Source organism: Hemitrygon akajei, chromosome 10 (assembly GCF_048418815.1).
Source record: "Hemitrygon akajei chromosome 10, sHemAka1.3, whole genome shotgun sequence".
NCBI lineage: Eukaryota > Metazoa > Chordata > Chondrichthyes > Myliobatiformes > Dasyatidae > Hemitrygon > Hemitrygon akajei.
The window spans coordinates 161,557,658-161,575,817 of NC_133133.1; the positions used below are offsets into that span (position 1 = coordinate 161,557,658).

Below are 18,160 nucleotides of genomic sequence, written 5' to 3' on the forward strand. Positions count from 1 at the left end.
GCCTGCTGACCAGCATCACTGCTCATGTCACTCCATGTATCTACTTACCAGATTCAGGTATGGAGGCTCATCTTGATGAGTCTGAACTCAGCAAGTCAGCCAGCATCTGTGGAGGGGAATAAATAGTTAACATTTCATGCCAAGACCCTCCACAGAACTGATATGTTGACTATTTATTCCCATTTACAGATACTGCCTGACTTGCTGAGTTTCTCAAGCATTCTGAGCCTGTTGCTCAAAATTTCCAGCACCTGCAGAATCTCTTGTGTTTTTGATGTGTCTAAAGGTAACATTGCCTTCAAAGGCACATAGAAGATGCCCCACTGCCAAAATGCATTTAAAGCTTTAACATCAGGCAAAGCCCAACATTCAAAAGCACTTAACAGCGTCAAGCAAAGAATTAAAACATATTTAAGACAGTATTCAAAAAACATTAAGCAAGCACAGATACTTAAAACAGTATAAACTAAACCAAAACCAAAAATAAATTCTGCTCTTTGATTGGCCAGTCTTTCATTTATCATTGAGATCGCTGGAGTTCTGGATCCTGCATTATGTCTAACTACACACAGTATCCAAGAACCAATCCCCAAGCAGAAATCCTAGGAAATCTCACCAATCCTGTGACTCCGTGGGAAATAAGGCACCATGAATCTGTCAGTGGGCTTGAAATATGTGTTTGTGGCCATATTAGTAAATAGGAGTGTCAGAGTTTCCATGAAGATCCAGGCTAGTGCACATACACCATGAGTCAAAAAGGACCACCAGAATGCTTCGGGGACATTTCAGGAATGCCTCCATACAAAATACATTAAGCAAGAAATAGAGGAAGATAGGGACATCATAAAAGACATGGGTGATTAACATAGCCAGTCTTTGAAAGTTATAGTAAATTCATTTCCTTTGTTGCTATTGATTTACAGGAATTCAATATTAATTATATTAATAGGACGAATGGTTTTGCAATGTTACTGTGTTCAGGCTGAGAGTAGTATTAATAAGGGAAGTATAAGAGGCCACTTGGAAAACAATAACAGACTTAGGCAGAGCCAACATGAATTTAAGAAAGGAAAATCACAAAACTTAAATGTTGCTAAAGTTGTAACTAGCAGAATGAATAAGGCAAATCAAATGATGCGGTATATTTGAACTTTCAGTAAGACAAGGCTCAAAATATTATTAAGCGAAATTTAGAGCTTGAGATTTTAGGAAAAAGGTGCCTGAGTGGATTGAGGATTTGTTAATGAACAGAAAATGGGGAATAGAAACAGAGTGGTAATTTTTGGGTTGAGGGGCTATGACAAGTGGAATGTCACAAGAATTAGTACTGAGGCCCCACCATTTACAATCTATATCAAATATTTAGGATGAGCGATCAGATATAACAGACTATAGAGCAGTACAGAACAGGAATGGGCCGCAGAAAAATGGAAAGGCAGAGTATTTTTGAAGGTTGGGTGAATGAAAGAGATACCCATTTGCCCTTGAACATGAATCGCTGCAAGAAACTGATTGGAATAGTAAAATGGTAGAGTTATCTTCCTTCAGTGAACAAAACCTTGATAACATCATACTTGGTTTCAACTGTATACATGTATACCACCAAACAAAACAATGCTCTAAGGTGCACGATACAGTACATATAACTCACCCACAACACATAGAATGATATGACCACAAATAAACTAACAAATACTAAAATATATTCCAGAAGATTGACAATAAGTGCAGACTTATAAGACTAAAGAGGCGGTATTGAGGGATCAGGTGAGATCGTTCATAATGTGCACTCCCAGAAACTTGTCTGGCTGAAGGAGACTCCAACACTCCACAGAGGGGATGTTACTGTGCAGTGAGGAGTTGTCAGCCTGCACCTTCATCTCTCCAGTCTTGTCCATGTTGAGGCTCAAGTTGTTGTGCTTGCACCATTATACAAGCTGCTCCACTTGCTCTCTGTATGCTGTCTCATCGTCATCATTGATGAGGCCAACCACTGTTGTGTCATCGGCGAACTTTTTGAGCCGTGTCAGCAGCAGTGGGCTGTGCAAGCTGCAGATGCTCGGAGTGACGGAGCTAGAAACGTTGCTGCCAACACTGTGGTCTTCCTGTCAAGAAGTCCAAGATGCAGTTACAGAGAGAGGCGCTGAAACCCAACAAGGACAGTTCACCACCAGCTTCTGAGAGATGACCATATTAAAAGCTGAGCTGACGTCGATAAGCAGCATCCTGGCATACAAGGCTGCGTCTTCCAGGAGGGACAGGATGGACTGGAGGGCAGAGGTATGGCAGTCGACCAATTTGAGTGATAAGCAAGTCACTCAAAAAAATCCAGCGTAGCAAAAAAATGGGATTTAATGTGATCCATAACCAGCCGCTCAAAGCACTTCATTATTTTTGAGGTCAGTGTCAACAGATGATAAACACTAAGGCAGGTTACCATTGCCCTCTTGGGCACTGAGATGATGGTGGCTGCCTTGAAGCCTGCAGGGACAGTGAACTGTTTTTGAGAGATATAACCATATAACCGTATAACAACCACAGCACGGAAACAGGCCATCTCGGCCCTTCTAGTCCGTGCTGAGCAGATTGTCTATTGGAACCTCGGTTAACTGAGATGCACAGTCCCTCAATACCCAACCAGGCATATTATTAGGCCCCACAGCTTTACGTGGGTTGGTCCTGGCTAGGGTCCTGCTCACATTAGCTGCAGCCAGAGTACCTGCTCCTTGAGGGGACAGGGGCCTTCCTCACCGGTACATCATTCCGTGCATCAAACCATGAATAAAATACATTCAGTTTATCTGGAAGAGAGGCATCACTGTCATAGACATGCATGGTAGACTTGTTGTCCAATATAGTCCGAGCACCTCACCCCATGCGCCTCGTGTCTCTGGTGTCACAGAAAGGCCTGTATATTCTCTCTGAATAATCCTATTTTACCTTCCTGATGGTGCGGGAAAGCGCAGTCCTGATGAAGGGTCTTGGCCTGAAGCATTGACTGTTTACTCTTTTCCATAGATCCTGCCTGGCCTGCTGAGTTCCTCCAGCATTTTGTGTGTGTTGCTTGGATTTCCAGCATCTGCAGATTCTCTCGTTTAAGCGCAGTTCTTGCAGGCCTAAGTGCTGCTTTACTCCCTGAACTGAAGGCAGCATCCAGATCTCTCAGCAGTGCCTGGATCTCTGCCGTCAGCCACAGCTTCCGATCCACCCTCACAGAGATGTGTCCAATAACCTCAGAGCACATCCCAATATAGCCAGTCACAGATCCCACATAATGAAAGGTAGGTACTGTAGCTCCCTCCCTGAACACGTTGTAGTCCGTGTTTTCAAAACGGTCCTGCAATGCTGAGGTTGCCCCTTCCAGCCAGGTCTTTATCTCCCTTTGAACTGGTTTGACTCATTTAATCAATGCAGGAATGAAGGCAATAGGCAATAGGCCAGAGTATCCAAGGTGGAGCCGGGAGTCAGCCTCGAGAGCTGTTTGTATAAACTAGGTCTGATGTGTTCTCACCTCCAGTAGCCAAGCCAACACGCTGATAAAATTTAGGCAGGACTGTTTTTAAGTTAGCATGGTTGAATTCGCCAGCAACAATAAAGGGGCGATGTTGCTTGGAGGTCACTGATGGTGCCGTAGAGCTTATGCAGCACTTCCCCAACATTAATACAGGGAGTGGAGGGATGTGTACAATGACAATCAATTCCCTCTGTAAACAGAAGGTCCTGCATTTCAGCATTAAAAACTCTACCAGAGGAAGGGGATCTACAGGAAAATATTGATTGCAAAAGTAATTAGTAACAGTTTGGGGAACATTTTTTGTTTTTTTGCCAAATGGCCAAATATCAATATAAACAGTTAGATATTTTGTATTATCTCCATCACACAACAATGTTGATTATCCTTGACCACTGTATTGCAAATGCATTATATGGTAACAATGGATTTGGATTTCATTTTTCTAAAATCTTTTAATTATGATTAGCAAAGGTGCACAAACACAGTTACAACATTTATCGGCTAGATTCAATGTTTGAGTAAGGCAATATTTAAGGAAGTGTGACCTAAGATATGCAATGGCTTTCACTTTAAATATAAATATTGGCAATGTTTCCGCCTACCCTGTGAAAGGATTCTGGCCTCATCCTGAACTGTTTACTTTTTGTGATTTTAACGGAAACCATAAGTTATGGAAAGTGAGGTCTGATTAAACAAGCGGGAAAGGATGGTCTCAGAATCGAATGAAAAGGACAAAAAAAGTTATTTATTTCGCTTGATAATTATTTGTATTTTAACAATTCAATTGGTCACTGGTGCTGCTCTCAAACTATTTTCACTGAAGTCTTATTAAGCACAACAGCTCCAACTGGTTTTAATCGGGGATTGCTTCTAGCAATCGATGGCAGCTGCTTTCTGTACCCGCTGTATAGCACAAATAGAATTATTTTTTAAAACTGAAAGCTGGAGGAAAAGTTAACTTCGATGATAAGGAACTTTGCCATCGAACGTGTATTAATCCCTGAGCCTCCGTGTCGACGTATATCGAAAGCTGAAGAGACTGAACTGCGAAAAGCGGGAAGCCGTTATGGCTGATTTAATACATTTTTATCAGCTGCTGGAATATGAAGCTTCTTCCTGTCGTGGGCGTGAATTCAGAAGTTTTCCATTTAGATTCGATTGAAGATTTACTTTGCCCTCCCCTCACTCTTACAGTTCGCTTTACTTAGAGGAGACTTTTAGAGCCGGATTGGAGCTGGAACAGCCGCTGCTGTGGTTTCGAGCCGTGTTCTACCAGTCAAGTCGTGCGCCGGACAGGATGATGTGACCGAGCAGAAGCGACCGTTGTATCTCCTGACGGGCAATTGATTGGAAGTGCCCCAGAATTAGGTAGTGGCAAATCCGAAGAGTATCAGACAGACACACGACCGGGTTGTTGTAAGCCCTGGGGACACAAGCTTGACGTGATCGGCGTGTTGCCGTGACTGTAATTTCTTGAGCTAGTGCCAGTTAAATGCAGTGAGGGTGCCTTTGCGCCGAGCGCTGTCGACATGTGTGTTCGCCTCGCCCTGGCACACTGTCGCCGGCTGAAATGTTCTCATTCTGTACTATTGGTGGTGGCGATCGCAGTATGCTTGGTTTACCCATCACTCACGGTCTTCCGACTCAGAGCAGGCAGCATCAGTCCCCTTGAACTGAAGCATAGCTCCTGGAATAAATCAACACAAGTCCCAAGAAACGGGCAGGAATCTGACGGGAATCCTAAATGCATTTCTGGACTCGCTGCACTTCAAAACCTGATCGAGGTGGGAACAATCATACTTAGTGTATGTAAACAGTAGGTAATTGAATAAAAGCTCAGTTTTATGTTTCCCCCTTTTTTTCGGACTTGGGACTTTACAGAAGTAGTACAAACAAAGCGCTGCCATAGATAAACAATAAAGAACTCGGCGACACTCTGATTTAAAGTTAGTAGGATTTCCAGTGGGAAAATGGTAAGGCTTTCGGGTCATTGATATGTCCGGTTGGGATTTTGTGACTTGTCGCTTGAAGTTCAAATAGCTGCCAATAACGAGGGGGTGAAAGATGGATGAGACTTGATTTATTGAGCTGGGAGCTGACAACAGTCGCTTATTGACGGATAAAGTTTTGGCTTATTTTTAGTACTGAAGTCGATGAAACGCTTCCAAGGGGCGGATGTTACAGGACCCGGTTCAAGAGTTCAAGTGGGGGATAGACAGCTTTAAACATGTACATCAGTCAGTAATCTGACTTTTAAATCTTGAAAAACGATACAAGGACAGTTCCAGAAGTTTATTTCCGATCATCCCATTTCAACAACGTCCCTTGTGTAGAAGCTACTAAGAAATTTCATTACAGCGCCATGTTAGATCATCATTGGGAACAGGCGTCGAACGTATGTAAATTTTTCAGATTAGTAAATAAACTGTAATCCAGAAAGTAATCCACTAAATTGGCCTGATTTTGCATGTTCTTGGCATCTTAAAATTTATGTTTAGAAAGAAAACCTTGGAGAGAATTTTTAAGCAATCTTGAAGTTTTAAAATTCAAGCGCCCCAATCCTCGTTTATCACTTCCAGCTGTGTTACCAATTATGATGGCGGGAGTCCTTCATTCAAAGCTTATTAATTTAAACTGCCAATTAAGTTTCTATCCTTCCTTCCGCAATTCCACTCTTCGTTTGGAAACTATTCGATAGCCTTGCCATTATTGTCAAATTAATTGTCTTCATTATCTATCTAAAAAGCTGCTTAAAGATGACGTTTCGGTGGATTAAGCATTCTGTGAAAAGAAACATTTCACCTAAATATGTTGAAGAGGCAGAAAATTAATCCGATGTCATTACTTTTGGAGGGGGATATCAGATATAGTACCAGTTCCGAACTCTTTCTAATTTGAAATGCTTCATTATCCCGGACAATTCAGTTTTGGAGGATTGATTCCAAACAGGTAAGGTAACAACCTTGCCTGTGTTATCTGTGACGGCCTCGTCTCTTGCTGAATTGCTGTTCAGAAACAAAACTCTGCGTGTTATCTCGGTACTTCAGAAGGTAATTGAGCAGGAACATAGGAACACAATAGTTAGCCCAGCACTGGCAAGCGCCCAGTGAGGAAGCGCGTCCCATCAAATTCAATTGATCTTTGAGTAGTAGTTATCTTGGATTTCGAACGGGTATCCTGGAATTTGTAATCGTATCTTGGAATGCTGCTGCTCCTCAAGAAGAGGCCATTCAACCCCTCTTTTTTTTGAGCCACCAATTAATAAGTTGCCTAGAGATAAGCAAGGTATAGGTGGGGTAAATGCAGGCTTTTTCCACTGAGGTTGGGTGGGACTATAAACAGAGGTCATGGGTTAAGGGTGAAAGCTGAAAAGCTTAAGGGAAACTTCTTCACTCAGAGGGTCGCGAGAGCGTGGAACCAGCTGTCAGCACAAGTGGTACATGCAAGCTCGATTTCAACCTCTGAGCGAAGTTTGGGTACGTGTATGGAGGGGATGGCCCCTGAGCAGGTCGATGGGAGTAGGCAGCTTAAGTATTTCGACATGGGCTAGATAGGGCCAAAGGGTCGCATCTGTTGTGCTGTACTTTTCTATGAATCTGTTCTCCATTAAGAATGTTTTTCATTCACCCCCTTTCGAAAATATTAACAAAACAACCACCAAATGGTGATGTAGCTGAAAATGTTAGGGAAAAACTCACCAGGTCAAATGGCATCCATGGAAAGAAGCAGTTAATCCCTTTTGTCACTTATTATTGAATTTGTTGAGGTGACACATTCCAAACTGTAGCAGCTATGTAAGGACGTTTCTTTCTGGTTCTTTTAGTGATTATTTAAACCCAATTAATATTTGTAATAGTGAGTCCCACTCTTCCCTTGTGCACTTTAAAACTGTACAGTTGAGGAAGTTATGCCTGGAATCGAGATATAATAATGGTCTAGTTTGGCAACTTGTTGGAATATATTATTGCAGAGGTTTTCAAGTTTAATAACCCAAAGGCTTTTATTTTGTTCATGGAACATAGTTAACTGTTATGAAAGATGAACATTATAGAATAAATGCCAATCCATTCCAGGAGGAGGCAACAGCAAGAAGCATGCTGGCTTTCTCCAACTCTTACCAATACAGAATGCATCCTGAGGGTCACAAAGCCATTAGGTTTATTTGGTTATATTTCACAACACGTTTGCATATAGTTTGTTGCTATTTGTGTTACGGACTGGCTAAACTGTACAGTGATTTTTTTTTTTGAATGACTTCCATTTACTTTTCTGGAAGCAAGGAAATTTTTTTTAAAAAATAGTGTGATCCCTGTGTGTATTAACATTGATGGGGCTGAGCCCTACAGAAGTTTTGAAAATTATGTACATTACCAAAGTTATACTATTATTAGTGTCATAAACTTCTCATCCCACTACATAGCCAGATCACAAGTATAAAGAATGTCTTGCTATGAATTGAAAGATTAAATGTTAGCTAATATGCCCTCGCTTGGCATGCATTCAAGGGTTTAGATGGGAGATCAGTTTTGCAATCGTGTACAAGTGGTAACACATTTTAAAGTGAAATATTCTCGGCTGGACAGATGTGGTACATACCATAAACACTTTGATGGGATGAACATCACTGAAGCTAACAAACAAAAATAGGCCAAATGTGCTAATTAATTACTTGAGGCTAATGCTTACAAGTCAAAATAATTTTATTTCATGCAATTTTTAAACATTCCCTAACAACAAACCATGGGTCACCGGTGATCTAAAGGCTCTTCTCAATTGCAAAAGGAGACCCTTTAGATCAGGAGACAGAGAGGAATTGAAAAGTGCCGGGAGAGCTAAAGGAGAAGATCAAGGGTGGCTAAAGAGGAATACAGGCGAGAGCTGGAGAACAAACTTGGGCAGAGTAGCACAGGGGAGGTATGGAGTGGCATGCAGAACGTCACCGGCTTCAATCAGCCTAGCTGTAGAGCGTCAGAATGCAGCAATGAATGGGCTAATAAGTTAAACTGATTCTTCAATGGGTTTGACAATTGCCCTCCTGCTGACACCCCCTCAGCACACCAGTCCAGGTGATGAGGCACCCAATGCTCCCTCAGCACCAAAGTCTCCCCTCCTCCTTCCTACCCCCCCGCCACTTCAACATGTGGATGAACAACACAGGCTACCACTGTCTACATCCCGTCCTAGCCTGGCACCTACCATCCACACCTCTACATACCAACTGCTGTCATCCCAATCTTCACTGCCCCCAACCCCCACCTTCCACCAACTCCCCAGTCGTCATCGACTCACCTTCACTACTCAGCAGGTGAAAAGGGCCCTGGGGAAACTCAGACACGGCAAAGCATTGGGACCAGATAGTGTGAACCCCAAGGTCTCGAAGGAGTGTGTTAAGCAGCTGTGTGTTCTCCAGCGCATTTTCAATATGAGTCTCGGCCTGGAAAGGGTCCCGACTGTGCGGGAAACATCATGTGTGGTCCCACTACCCAAGAAGGGCCAAACCGAAAGTCATAACTTAGTCCAGTCCAGTGGCCCTGACTTCACACATTCTGAAGACATGAGAAAAGCTGGTTTTGACTTGCCTCTGATCTTTGGTCAGATCAGCTCTTGATCCCCTGCAGTTTGCCTACCAGGAGCACATTGGAGTTGTCAATGCTGTCATCTACCTGCTGAACTGGGCCGACTCCCATTTGGATAAGCAGGGCGGCACTGTGAGAATCACGATGATTGATTTCTTGAGTGCCTTCAATGCTGTACGGTCCTTATTGCTGGAGAAAAGCTCTGTTCAATGCAGGTTGGCATTTCCATTGTGTCCTGGATAATGGACTACCTGACTGGCAGACCACAGTTTGTGTGGCTTCAGAGCTGTGTGACAGACATCTCTGAATTGGGGTCTCACAGGGGACTGTATTGGCTCCCTTCCTGTTTACCCTGTATACCCCAAACTTTAGTCATGTCATCTGCAGAAATTCTCTGATGACTCAGCAATAGTTGGTGTATAAAGGGAGGACAGGAAGATGAATACAGGGTCCTGGTGGAGGACTTCGTCAAATGGTGCAAGTTGAATCATCTGCAGTTGAATCAGTAAGACAAAGGAGATGGTGATGGACCCTTGGAAGACTAAAGCTGCACTGCTCCCTGTTCCTATTGATGGTGAGGACGTGGATGTTGTGTGGACCTCTAAGTACCTGGTGGTTCATCTGGATGACAGACTTGAGTGGAGCACCAACACAGAGGCTGTGTACAAGGGCCAGAATCACCTCTACGTTAAGAAGAGACTGTGGTCCTTTGGAGTATGTAGGCTTTTCCTTCAGATGTTCTACCACTGTTGTCACCAGTGAAATTTTCTATGTGATGGTGTGCTGGGGGCAATGGCATCAACATGGGTTGTGCCAACAGGCTCAATAAACTGATTAGAAATGCTGGCTCTTTTATCGGAGTCAAACTGGACACACTGGAGCATGTGGTGGAACAAAGGACCCTACGGAAAATCCTGGCAATTCTAGACAATGTTTCTCATCCTCTGCATGCAACCTCGGCAGAACAGAGGAGCACTTTTAGTAATAGACTAAGACAATTGTGCTGTTCCAAAAAGCACTCTGAGATCATTCTTACCCTTGGCCACTGGGCTCTATAATGAGTCAACCTATAGCTGGGGGAGTGATGACTCCCTCCTGTTAGACTGTTTGAGGTAATTTACTTTTTTATTCTTCCTTCTCTTCCTATATTTGTGTATCTGTGCACTTGTAATGCTACTGTGACACTATAATTTCCTTAGGGGTAAATAAAGTATCTATCTAAGGGATACTAAATCATTGAAAAGCAGTGAAGAACAGAAATTAGGATGACGCAGGACTTGCCAATCTAAGCCATTATTCGAAGGCACAGAATTTAGCATGAATCCATTATAATGGGCTGAACATTGTGTTTTTTAAATTGCTATGAAAACCAAATGTATTGTGAGTGGAATACCAAATGAAATTAAATCTCCTTTGCTATTTGTGTGTATATAAATGATCTTGATGAAAATGTAGATGAACGTGTTAGTAACTTGGTGTTGTGGATAACGTTGAAGATTGGCAAAGAATACAGTGGGATATAGATCAGTTGCAGATGTGGGTGAAGGTAAGGTAGATGGTGTTTAACTCGGCCAATTGTGAGGTGTTTCACCTTGCTAGGTCAAATATAAAGTAACAGTACACTGATAAGGGCAAGACCATAAGGGCAACAATGTACTGAGCAAAGGATCCAGGTTTATAGCTCTCCGAAAGTGGTTACTCAGGTTGATAGGGTGGTTGTTAGTGTTACTGTTGTTAGTGGAGGCACTGAGTTCAAAAGTGAGGAAGTTGTGTTGCAGCTTTATAAAACTCTAGTTAGGCTGAATCTGGAGTATTGTATACCTCATCATAGGATGGAAGTAAAGGCTTTGGAGAGGGTGCAGAAGAGGTTTACCAGAATTCTGCCTGGATTAAAAGCCATGTGCTATCACAAGAGGTTGGGAAAAAGTTGGGTTGTTTTCTCTGGAGTAGCAGAGGCTGAGGGGAGATCTGATGAAGGTTTATAAGATTATGAGAGGCATAGATAGAGAGGCAGCATCTTCCTGAGGTTGAAATGCCTAACACCAGACGGCGTGCATTTAAGGTGAGAGGGGTTAAGGGGGTCATGGGATGGCTGTGTAAATATGCTGTACTGTATCTGCTCTATGATATGCTGTGCTGATTTGTAAAATAAGAATAAAGAATAATAAAAATTTGAATTACAAAAAAAAAGATGAGAGGAGAAAGTGGTTTTTTTAACAGAGTGGGTGCCTGCAATGTGCTGTCTGGGGTGGTGGTAGAGGCATTTAGATGGGCAGATGAATGAGCGAAAAGGAAGACTATAGACATTGTCTAGGCAGAGGGGATTTGTTTGGTTGTCCATTTGGTTTGCTAATTGAATTGGTTTGGCACATGATTGTGGGCTGAAGGGCCTGTTCCTGTGCTATATCATTCTGTTCCTTTTGCAACTTGATATGGAACACTGCAGCACAGAGAAGCAGGCCTTCGGCCCATCTAAACGATGTAATGTTATTATTTTCCCTGGTCCCATTTGACCTTTACCTGGACCATTGCCCTCCATACCTCTCCCATCCATGAACTTATCCAATTTTCACTTCACTGTTGAAATCAAACCTGCGTCTACCACTTTTACCATCCTCTGAGTGAAGAGGTTCCACCTTTCGTTCCCCTTGAACATTTCACCTTTCACACTTAACCCATGACTTCAAGATGTGGTCTCACTTAACCTCTGGAAAAAGCCTGCTTGTATTTACTCTATCCATACCAGTCATAATTCCGTCTACCTCTGTCAGATCTCCTACGCTCCAGACAATGAAGTCCTAACCTATTCTGCCTTCCCCTATAACTCAGGTCCTCTAGTCTCAGCAACATCCTTGCAAATTTTCTCTGCATTCTTTCAATCTTATTTACGGTACATCTTTCCTGTAGGTGGGTGACCGAATAATGTGTTCTACAATTTCAACATAGCACCCCAATGCCTGGACTCACTAATATGATGTATGAAAGCCAATGTGTCAAAAGTTCTCTATGACCCTATCTAACTGTGATGCAATTTTCAAGGAATTGTAGATCTATATTCCCAGATCCCTCTACTCTGTTGCACTCCTCAGTGCCCTACCGTTTACTGTGCAAGTCCTGGCCTAGTTGGTCCTCCCAAAGTGCACCACCATACACTGGCCTGCTGTTTTTCAACCTATGCTATCTAGACCAGTTTGGATGAGGGTTGGGAAGGGGAAGGAAATTAAAGATTGGGAAGGTCAAGTTCTCAATACATGTTGGATCAGAGGCTTCAGAAATTTGTAAAATTGTGTGAGCTATTTAAGATAACCGATCACAGTTCAGTCAAGTACAGCAAAGATCACCTCTGAAGCAAACTGTAACTTTGCAGATTCCTTGCTCAGGAGTTTTAAAAAGCTGTGAAAAGCCAAAAATAACAAATCACATGGGTAAATGCCAGCAGGTTTAGTTCATGTCTTGTTAACCATGGCTTGCTAGTAGCATTCTCACACACTAAAAGGCAGTGGATTAAAGTCCCTCTTTAGAGGTTTGCGTACATAATCTACACTGCCCTATCGGTCCTGCACCGAGACTAATTCCCTGTCAGATTAGTTAATTTTTGTACATGATTTCAATATTTGTCTATTCAAAACTTGCCTCTTAGATAAGGGGTTCCCAACCTTTATTATGCCATGGACCCCCACCCTGAACCAAGTTGGCCATGGACCCCAGGTTGGGAGCCTTTCTCTTAGATGCTTGCATCTAGGAGGCATATTGGTTTAATATTGTAGTTTATTTCATTTCTATCTGTGAAAGTTTGCTACATGCTCACTTTTCCCTGTATTACAATAGTGACCAATTTCCTTGGCAGTGAAATGCTTTGGCACAGGTTAAGTTCAGAAGAAGTACCAGAGAAATGCAGCCTTCCCTCCTCCTCTACTCTGTTTCTTCATTCACAAACAAGAGTAAGTCAGCAGATGCTGGAAGAACTCGGCAGGCCAGGCAGCATCTGGGAAAAGAGCAAAGTCGACGTTTCAGGACAAGACCCTTAGGAGTCCTACTGAAGGGTTTCGGCCCGAAACATCGACTGTGCTCTTATCCTAGATGTTGCCTGGCCTGCTGAGTTCTTTCAGAATTTTGGGTATGTTTCTTCATTCCACTTATCATCGCAAGTTTATTCTGCATAGCAGTTATTTCTATGTTCAGCTGAGCACTTGCCATTGATCAGGAACGAGTGGTAGAAGTAAAAAAGCATTTGTTCTTCAGTTATTGTCACCATGATATTGTAAGTAATGCACATTATCATTGTGTGTTAGATAAAATATTTTGTAACCATCTCTCTCTCTGGTTATCCATCCCATAGGATGATGATGGTTCCTTTCAGTCAGTCAGTGGGGTTTGATATGTGCGTCCTGGAGTGGCTGTACAGGCCGACCCTTGACAGGCACTGCTTGCCACATACTTGGCAGGTGAGGCCTGGAGGGGCAGCAGGGGCAGAAGCTCTGTTGTGGCGCTTCCTGTGCCTTTCCTCTGTTGCCTCTATGAGCTTGTTCTCAGCAGCGTCCACACCTTTTCTGATGGTGTCCCTCCACTGTGAGCGATCTTGAGCCAGATCCTCCCATGCTGATGGGGCAATGTCAGCTTTCTTGAGGCTCCTGTGCAGAACATCCTTGTACCGTGGTCGCTGGCCTCCTCGTTTTCGGGTACCACTGGACAGTTGGCCGTACACGATGTCCTTGGGCAGTCTTCCATCAGGCATTCTGACAACGTGTCCTGCCCAGTGCAGTTGGGCTGACATCACCAAAGTTGAAGCTGCTGGCATTCAGGCTCGAGAGAGGACCTCGGTGTTGGAGACCTTGTCTCACCAGGTGATCTTCATTGGAGAACTATTTGAGTTAAATGTCACTCTAGTACTCTTAACCTGTGACAAGAAGAGGAAAGGGTGCTGGAAGTGGAAGTAAATGTGGGAAATGGAGATCAGAAATGCTTTGATAGTGGAGGTGGTCAGTTTGGACCTGCTGAAGGTGAAATTTATCCATACTTACTCTGGGCAGTCCTCAGCACTGCTGCCTAACTGCTCCCCTGACCTGGGTTCAGTCCTGAGCCGACTGTGTAGAGATGGGATGTTCTCCCTGTAATTTCATCCGATTTTTGCCATTAGCTCTGATTTCCTCCCACAGGTTGGTTGGTATCCTGTAGTTGTCCCTGGTGTGTTGCTGGAAGTCTTTTGATTGCAGAAGTGCCAGTTTCTGTATGGAGTCTTTCCAACTTTAACACCATCATAAATGTATACAGGAACTCTGAAGTATGTATCTACCTAGTTCTGCCTTAATAATATTCAACTACTCTGCTCTTGCCATCAAATCAGGTAGGGGACTCCAAAGATTTGCTATGTGCCATAATCACTTTCTGTCTAAAATGGTTTATCCTCGATTTTAAATAGTCTTCCTCATTCTATATTGGAGAGAAGAATTCTCTCCATAGCCATCCTGTCAACATTCCTCAGGGTCTTGTATATTTCAGGTAGAATGGTGTTTCAGAATATGCCTGCATTTCCATAATTGATATGTTATTATCTTGTAGGTTTTGGTACAAAATAATTCTGTCATAGCTTATCAAATCTGGTCCGGTTTTAATCTTGTGCAGTTAATAATTACTTTCACATTCAAAGTAAACTGTTGTAGTTTACTTTACCTACAGATGCTGTGAACTGCAGATAAAGGAAGGAAACTACAATAGTTTACTTTGAACACGTTTCATTTTGATCAGGTTCTGCTTTTGCTAAAATTGAAGTGGCTAAAATGCTAACCTTCAATGGAGAATTCATTGAAAGAGCAGCAGTAAAATGGTAGTCGACATGCTTTCAAGTTAATATATGCAAGTATTTGTAATTCTGGATGCTGGCATGAAATTAAAAAAACTAAACAATGTTGCATTTAACATCAGTCACTGTGAAAACAAAGAATTTTTTCCTGAATATATTGATTTTATTTACAAAATCAATTTGATCAAAATGTTCTTTCATATTGGAAGGAGCCTGTTAGGCTGACCTATACGTTATCTCTTGCAATATTCCATTGTTCCATGTATCTCTGACTCTTCGAGCTGCACTGCTCAGCAACATGCCCCCCCCCCCCATCACCCCGATTTAACCCTAGCCTAATTACAGGACAAGTTACAATGACCAATTAACCTGATACATCTTTGGACTGTGGGAGGAAACTGGAGCAGCTGGAGAAAACCCATATATTCCACAAGGAGGACATTAAAACTCCTTTGGAGGGCGCCCTGTGCTGTAATGGTGTCGCATTAACCACTACGCTACTGTGGTGCCCAATTAAAATATTCTCCTTTTCTCCCTCCCCTATGTCTTCTCCCCCCCCCCCACCCTGAGTACATCAGCAATCTTTTCATCTCTCCCCTGCCATTCACCTTCATGCAGGTTAATGTCCTGGTGGCTGGTTACTGCACTATCTTCAGGGTATGGGAGGATTTTGATGCACTTGAAGAAAACTGCGTGGTCACTGAATGTGCAAACTCCACCTAGAATCATCCGCGGTCAGCTCTAACTCCTGCACAACTGTGCCTCCCCAAATTCTGCAATTTGTTACTTCAGAACATTTTAATTCACACATCAGTAATGTACCCTGGCTATTGGTTTTGAATAAAGAGTTGAACTAATGATCAGCCGTTGATATTAAAATGGTTACATGAAAGCAGTCGCTGTTTAGGATACAGCTCTTTCCTTTATAAAACGTGCAAATAGGAAGCTGAAAGTCAAGTGAATGATATAAGAACTGTGATGCCAATATAATGGCTTTCCCATCCCTACTGCGTGAATATCACAGTGCCCTCGAGCACTTGCGTTCACTTCTCCAAAACATGATCACATGAAATGAGATTCCATGACATCAATTGAAACTGCAGTGCTGAACATATCGTTGAAAAATATATAATTTTTAGTAAAACAGTAATTACAGTTGCACTTCTTTCCACTTCAGCTTAAAAATACTTGTATTTCCATGGAATTATGTTAGGCAGGGCCTTAAATTTTTGTAGTTACACTGAAAGTTCTGTTAATTTATTTTTAAAAAATTATTTAAGATACAATGCAGAACAGACCCTTCTGTCCCTTCAAACTGTGCCACCCAACAATCCCCTGATTTAATCCTAGCCTCCTCACGGGACAATATGCAGTGACCAATTAACCTACCAATTAGGTATGTCTTTGGACTGTGGGAGGGAACCTGTGGAGTGTTATGTTTTGTACCTTCAAAACATTAAACTAGTGTAACAGGAGCCCCAAAGTCTGAAATACAGGTTTAATTTCTAGTTTCCTTTTAAGCGAGGTGTGCATGTATTAGGGGGTAGCATGATGTATGCAAATAATATTTTTATATATAACCCATAATGAATTATTTAAATGAGACAAATTATTAAAATATTATTGAAATATTAAATACACAACTCTCCTCCCTGCTTAGCTATAAACTCCAACTCAACAGAAAATGTACCTCATCTAAAGACACATTATACTATATTATATAAATACCATTTTCTATAGATGCTGCCTGGCCTGCTGAGTTCCTCCAGCGTTTTATGTGTGTTGCTCATTCCCACAGGAGTTATCTTTTCTCCAGTATATGTAAGCTCATAGTTGGATATCTGCAGGCTTCAGTACAGTATCTTTGAAATATTGTTCAAACTCATTTTGTGGAATGACTGAAACAGTGCCATATTCTATTTTAATTAATTTGCCCTTCACTTCTGGAGGAAGCCATGTTGCTTGTCTATTGTTAACTTTCACATTGTACATCTTAAGACTACACAATTCTGTCTCTCATCATACCAGATTTGTCACCAACAGCAAGCAGATTAGTGCTCTTTTGGAACTGCAGCTTGACCTTTTAGCCTTTTCTCTTCCCTGTGCAGTCCATTAACTTTTTTTTCTGCCTGTCATGCACTTTATATGTGTCCTGCTTTGTTGCATTTTCTGCAAGTTTCATCTTTAAATCTGCATCTGTTTGGTGTACGTGAGCCCCTGCCACAATGGTAACACAATTTGTTTGGCCAGACCGGTTTCTGTTTAGACTATGCAATTTTATTCACACTTGCTTTCATTCCTGGCTGCAACTCAATTGCATCTCTGACTGTAGTTTCCATTGATATGCGATTTCCACTGCTCTTTTCAATGTAAGTTCTGCTTCAGTTGGAGCTATTTTTGAATGCTTTCTTTTAAGATTCCACAAAGTAAATGATTTCTCCGTGTATCATTAAGCCCATTACCAAGCTGACAACGTTCAGACAATCTCTTCAATTCAGAAATGTATGCTAAAATGGACTCCCCTTCTTTTTGATTCCACTTGTGAATCCAAAAGTGTTTTACAATCAACAATGGCTTTGCACTATTTTGATAATATCATCAAAACTCATTTCTGCTGGTTTGGTTGGAGCAGTTAAACTTTGAAGCAGTGCTCTTTAAATCCCACACCATATAAATGGAATAAACAGAAACATATTTAAATGGCAGATTATGTTTGTACTACAGGGTACATAATTTAAAAATGAATTGAAATGTGTACAAACTATAAAAGTAGTAATGCAATGTCAGATTTTGAAAAGAAAAAGAAAAAGATAAAAAGATGCTGGAAATCTAAAATAAAAACAGAATATTTTGAAAATATCCAGCAGGTCAGAATTCCTCTGTAGGAAGAGGAAAAAGTTAACTTTTCAGATTAAGTTGAAACCTGAACTGTTGAGAACTTCCTGCATTTTCTGCCTTTATTTGTCAGATTTTGTGATGGTGAGTACAAATGTAATGATATAAGATCTGAAAATATTTCTGAAGAGCCTGTTTAGAGTAAGGTTTAAATCCTCTAATGTTTAATATTGTGTAGATATTTGTTTCTGGAATGAAGTTGCTTCTCAAAGACAAAAGGAGACATTTTAGCTGTTCTGATTGACTGGCCAATATAAAATTGAACTGCACACACACACAAAATGCTGGTGGAATTCAGCAGATCGGGCAGCATATATGGAAATGATCACTGTTTCAGGTCAAGGCTCTTCATCAGGACTGGAAAGGAAGGAGCTG

General features: G+C 41.8%; 1 protein-coding gene across 1 annotated transcript in view; it reads left to right on the forward strand.

Moving 5' to 3' along the window:
* Positions 1 to 3,956: 3,956 nt before the first annotated feature.
* Positions 3,957 to 18,160, forward strand: part of cped1 (cadherin-like and PC-esterase domain containing 1) — a 245,869-nt gene continuing 231,665 nt past the window's right edge. Inside the window, exon 1 of the mRNA XM_073059544.1 lies at positions 3,957 to 5,298. Coding sequence (XP_072915645.1) covers positions 5,044 to 5,298 — 255 coding nt within the window. The 5' untranslated portion in view covers positions 3,957 to 5,043. The remainder of the gene's footprint in view (positions 5,299 to 18,160) is intronic.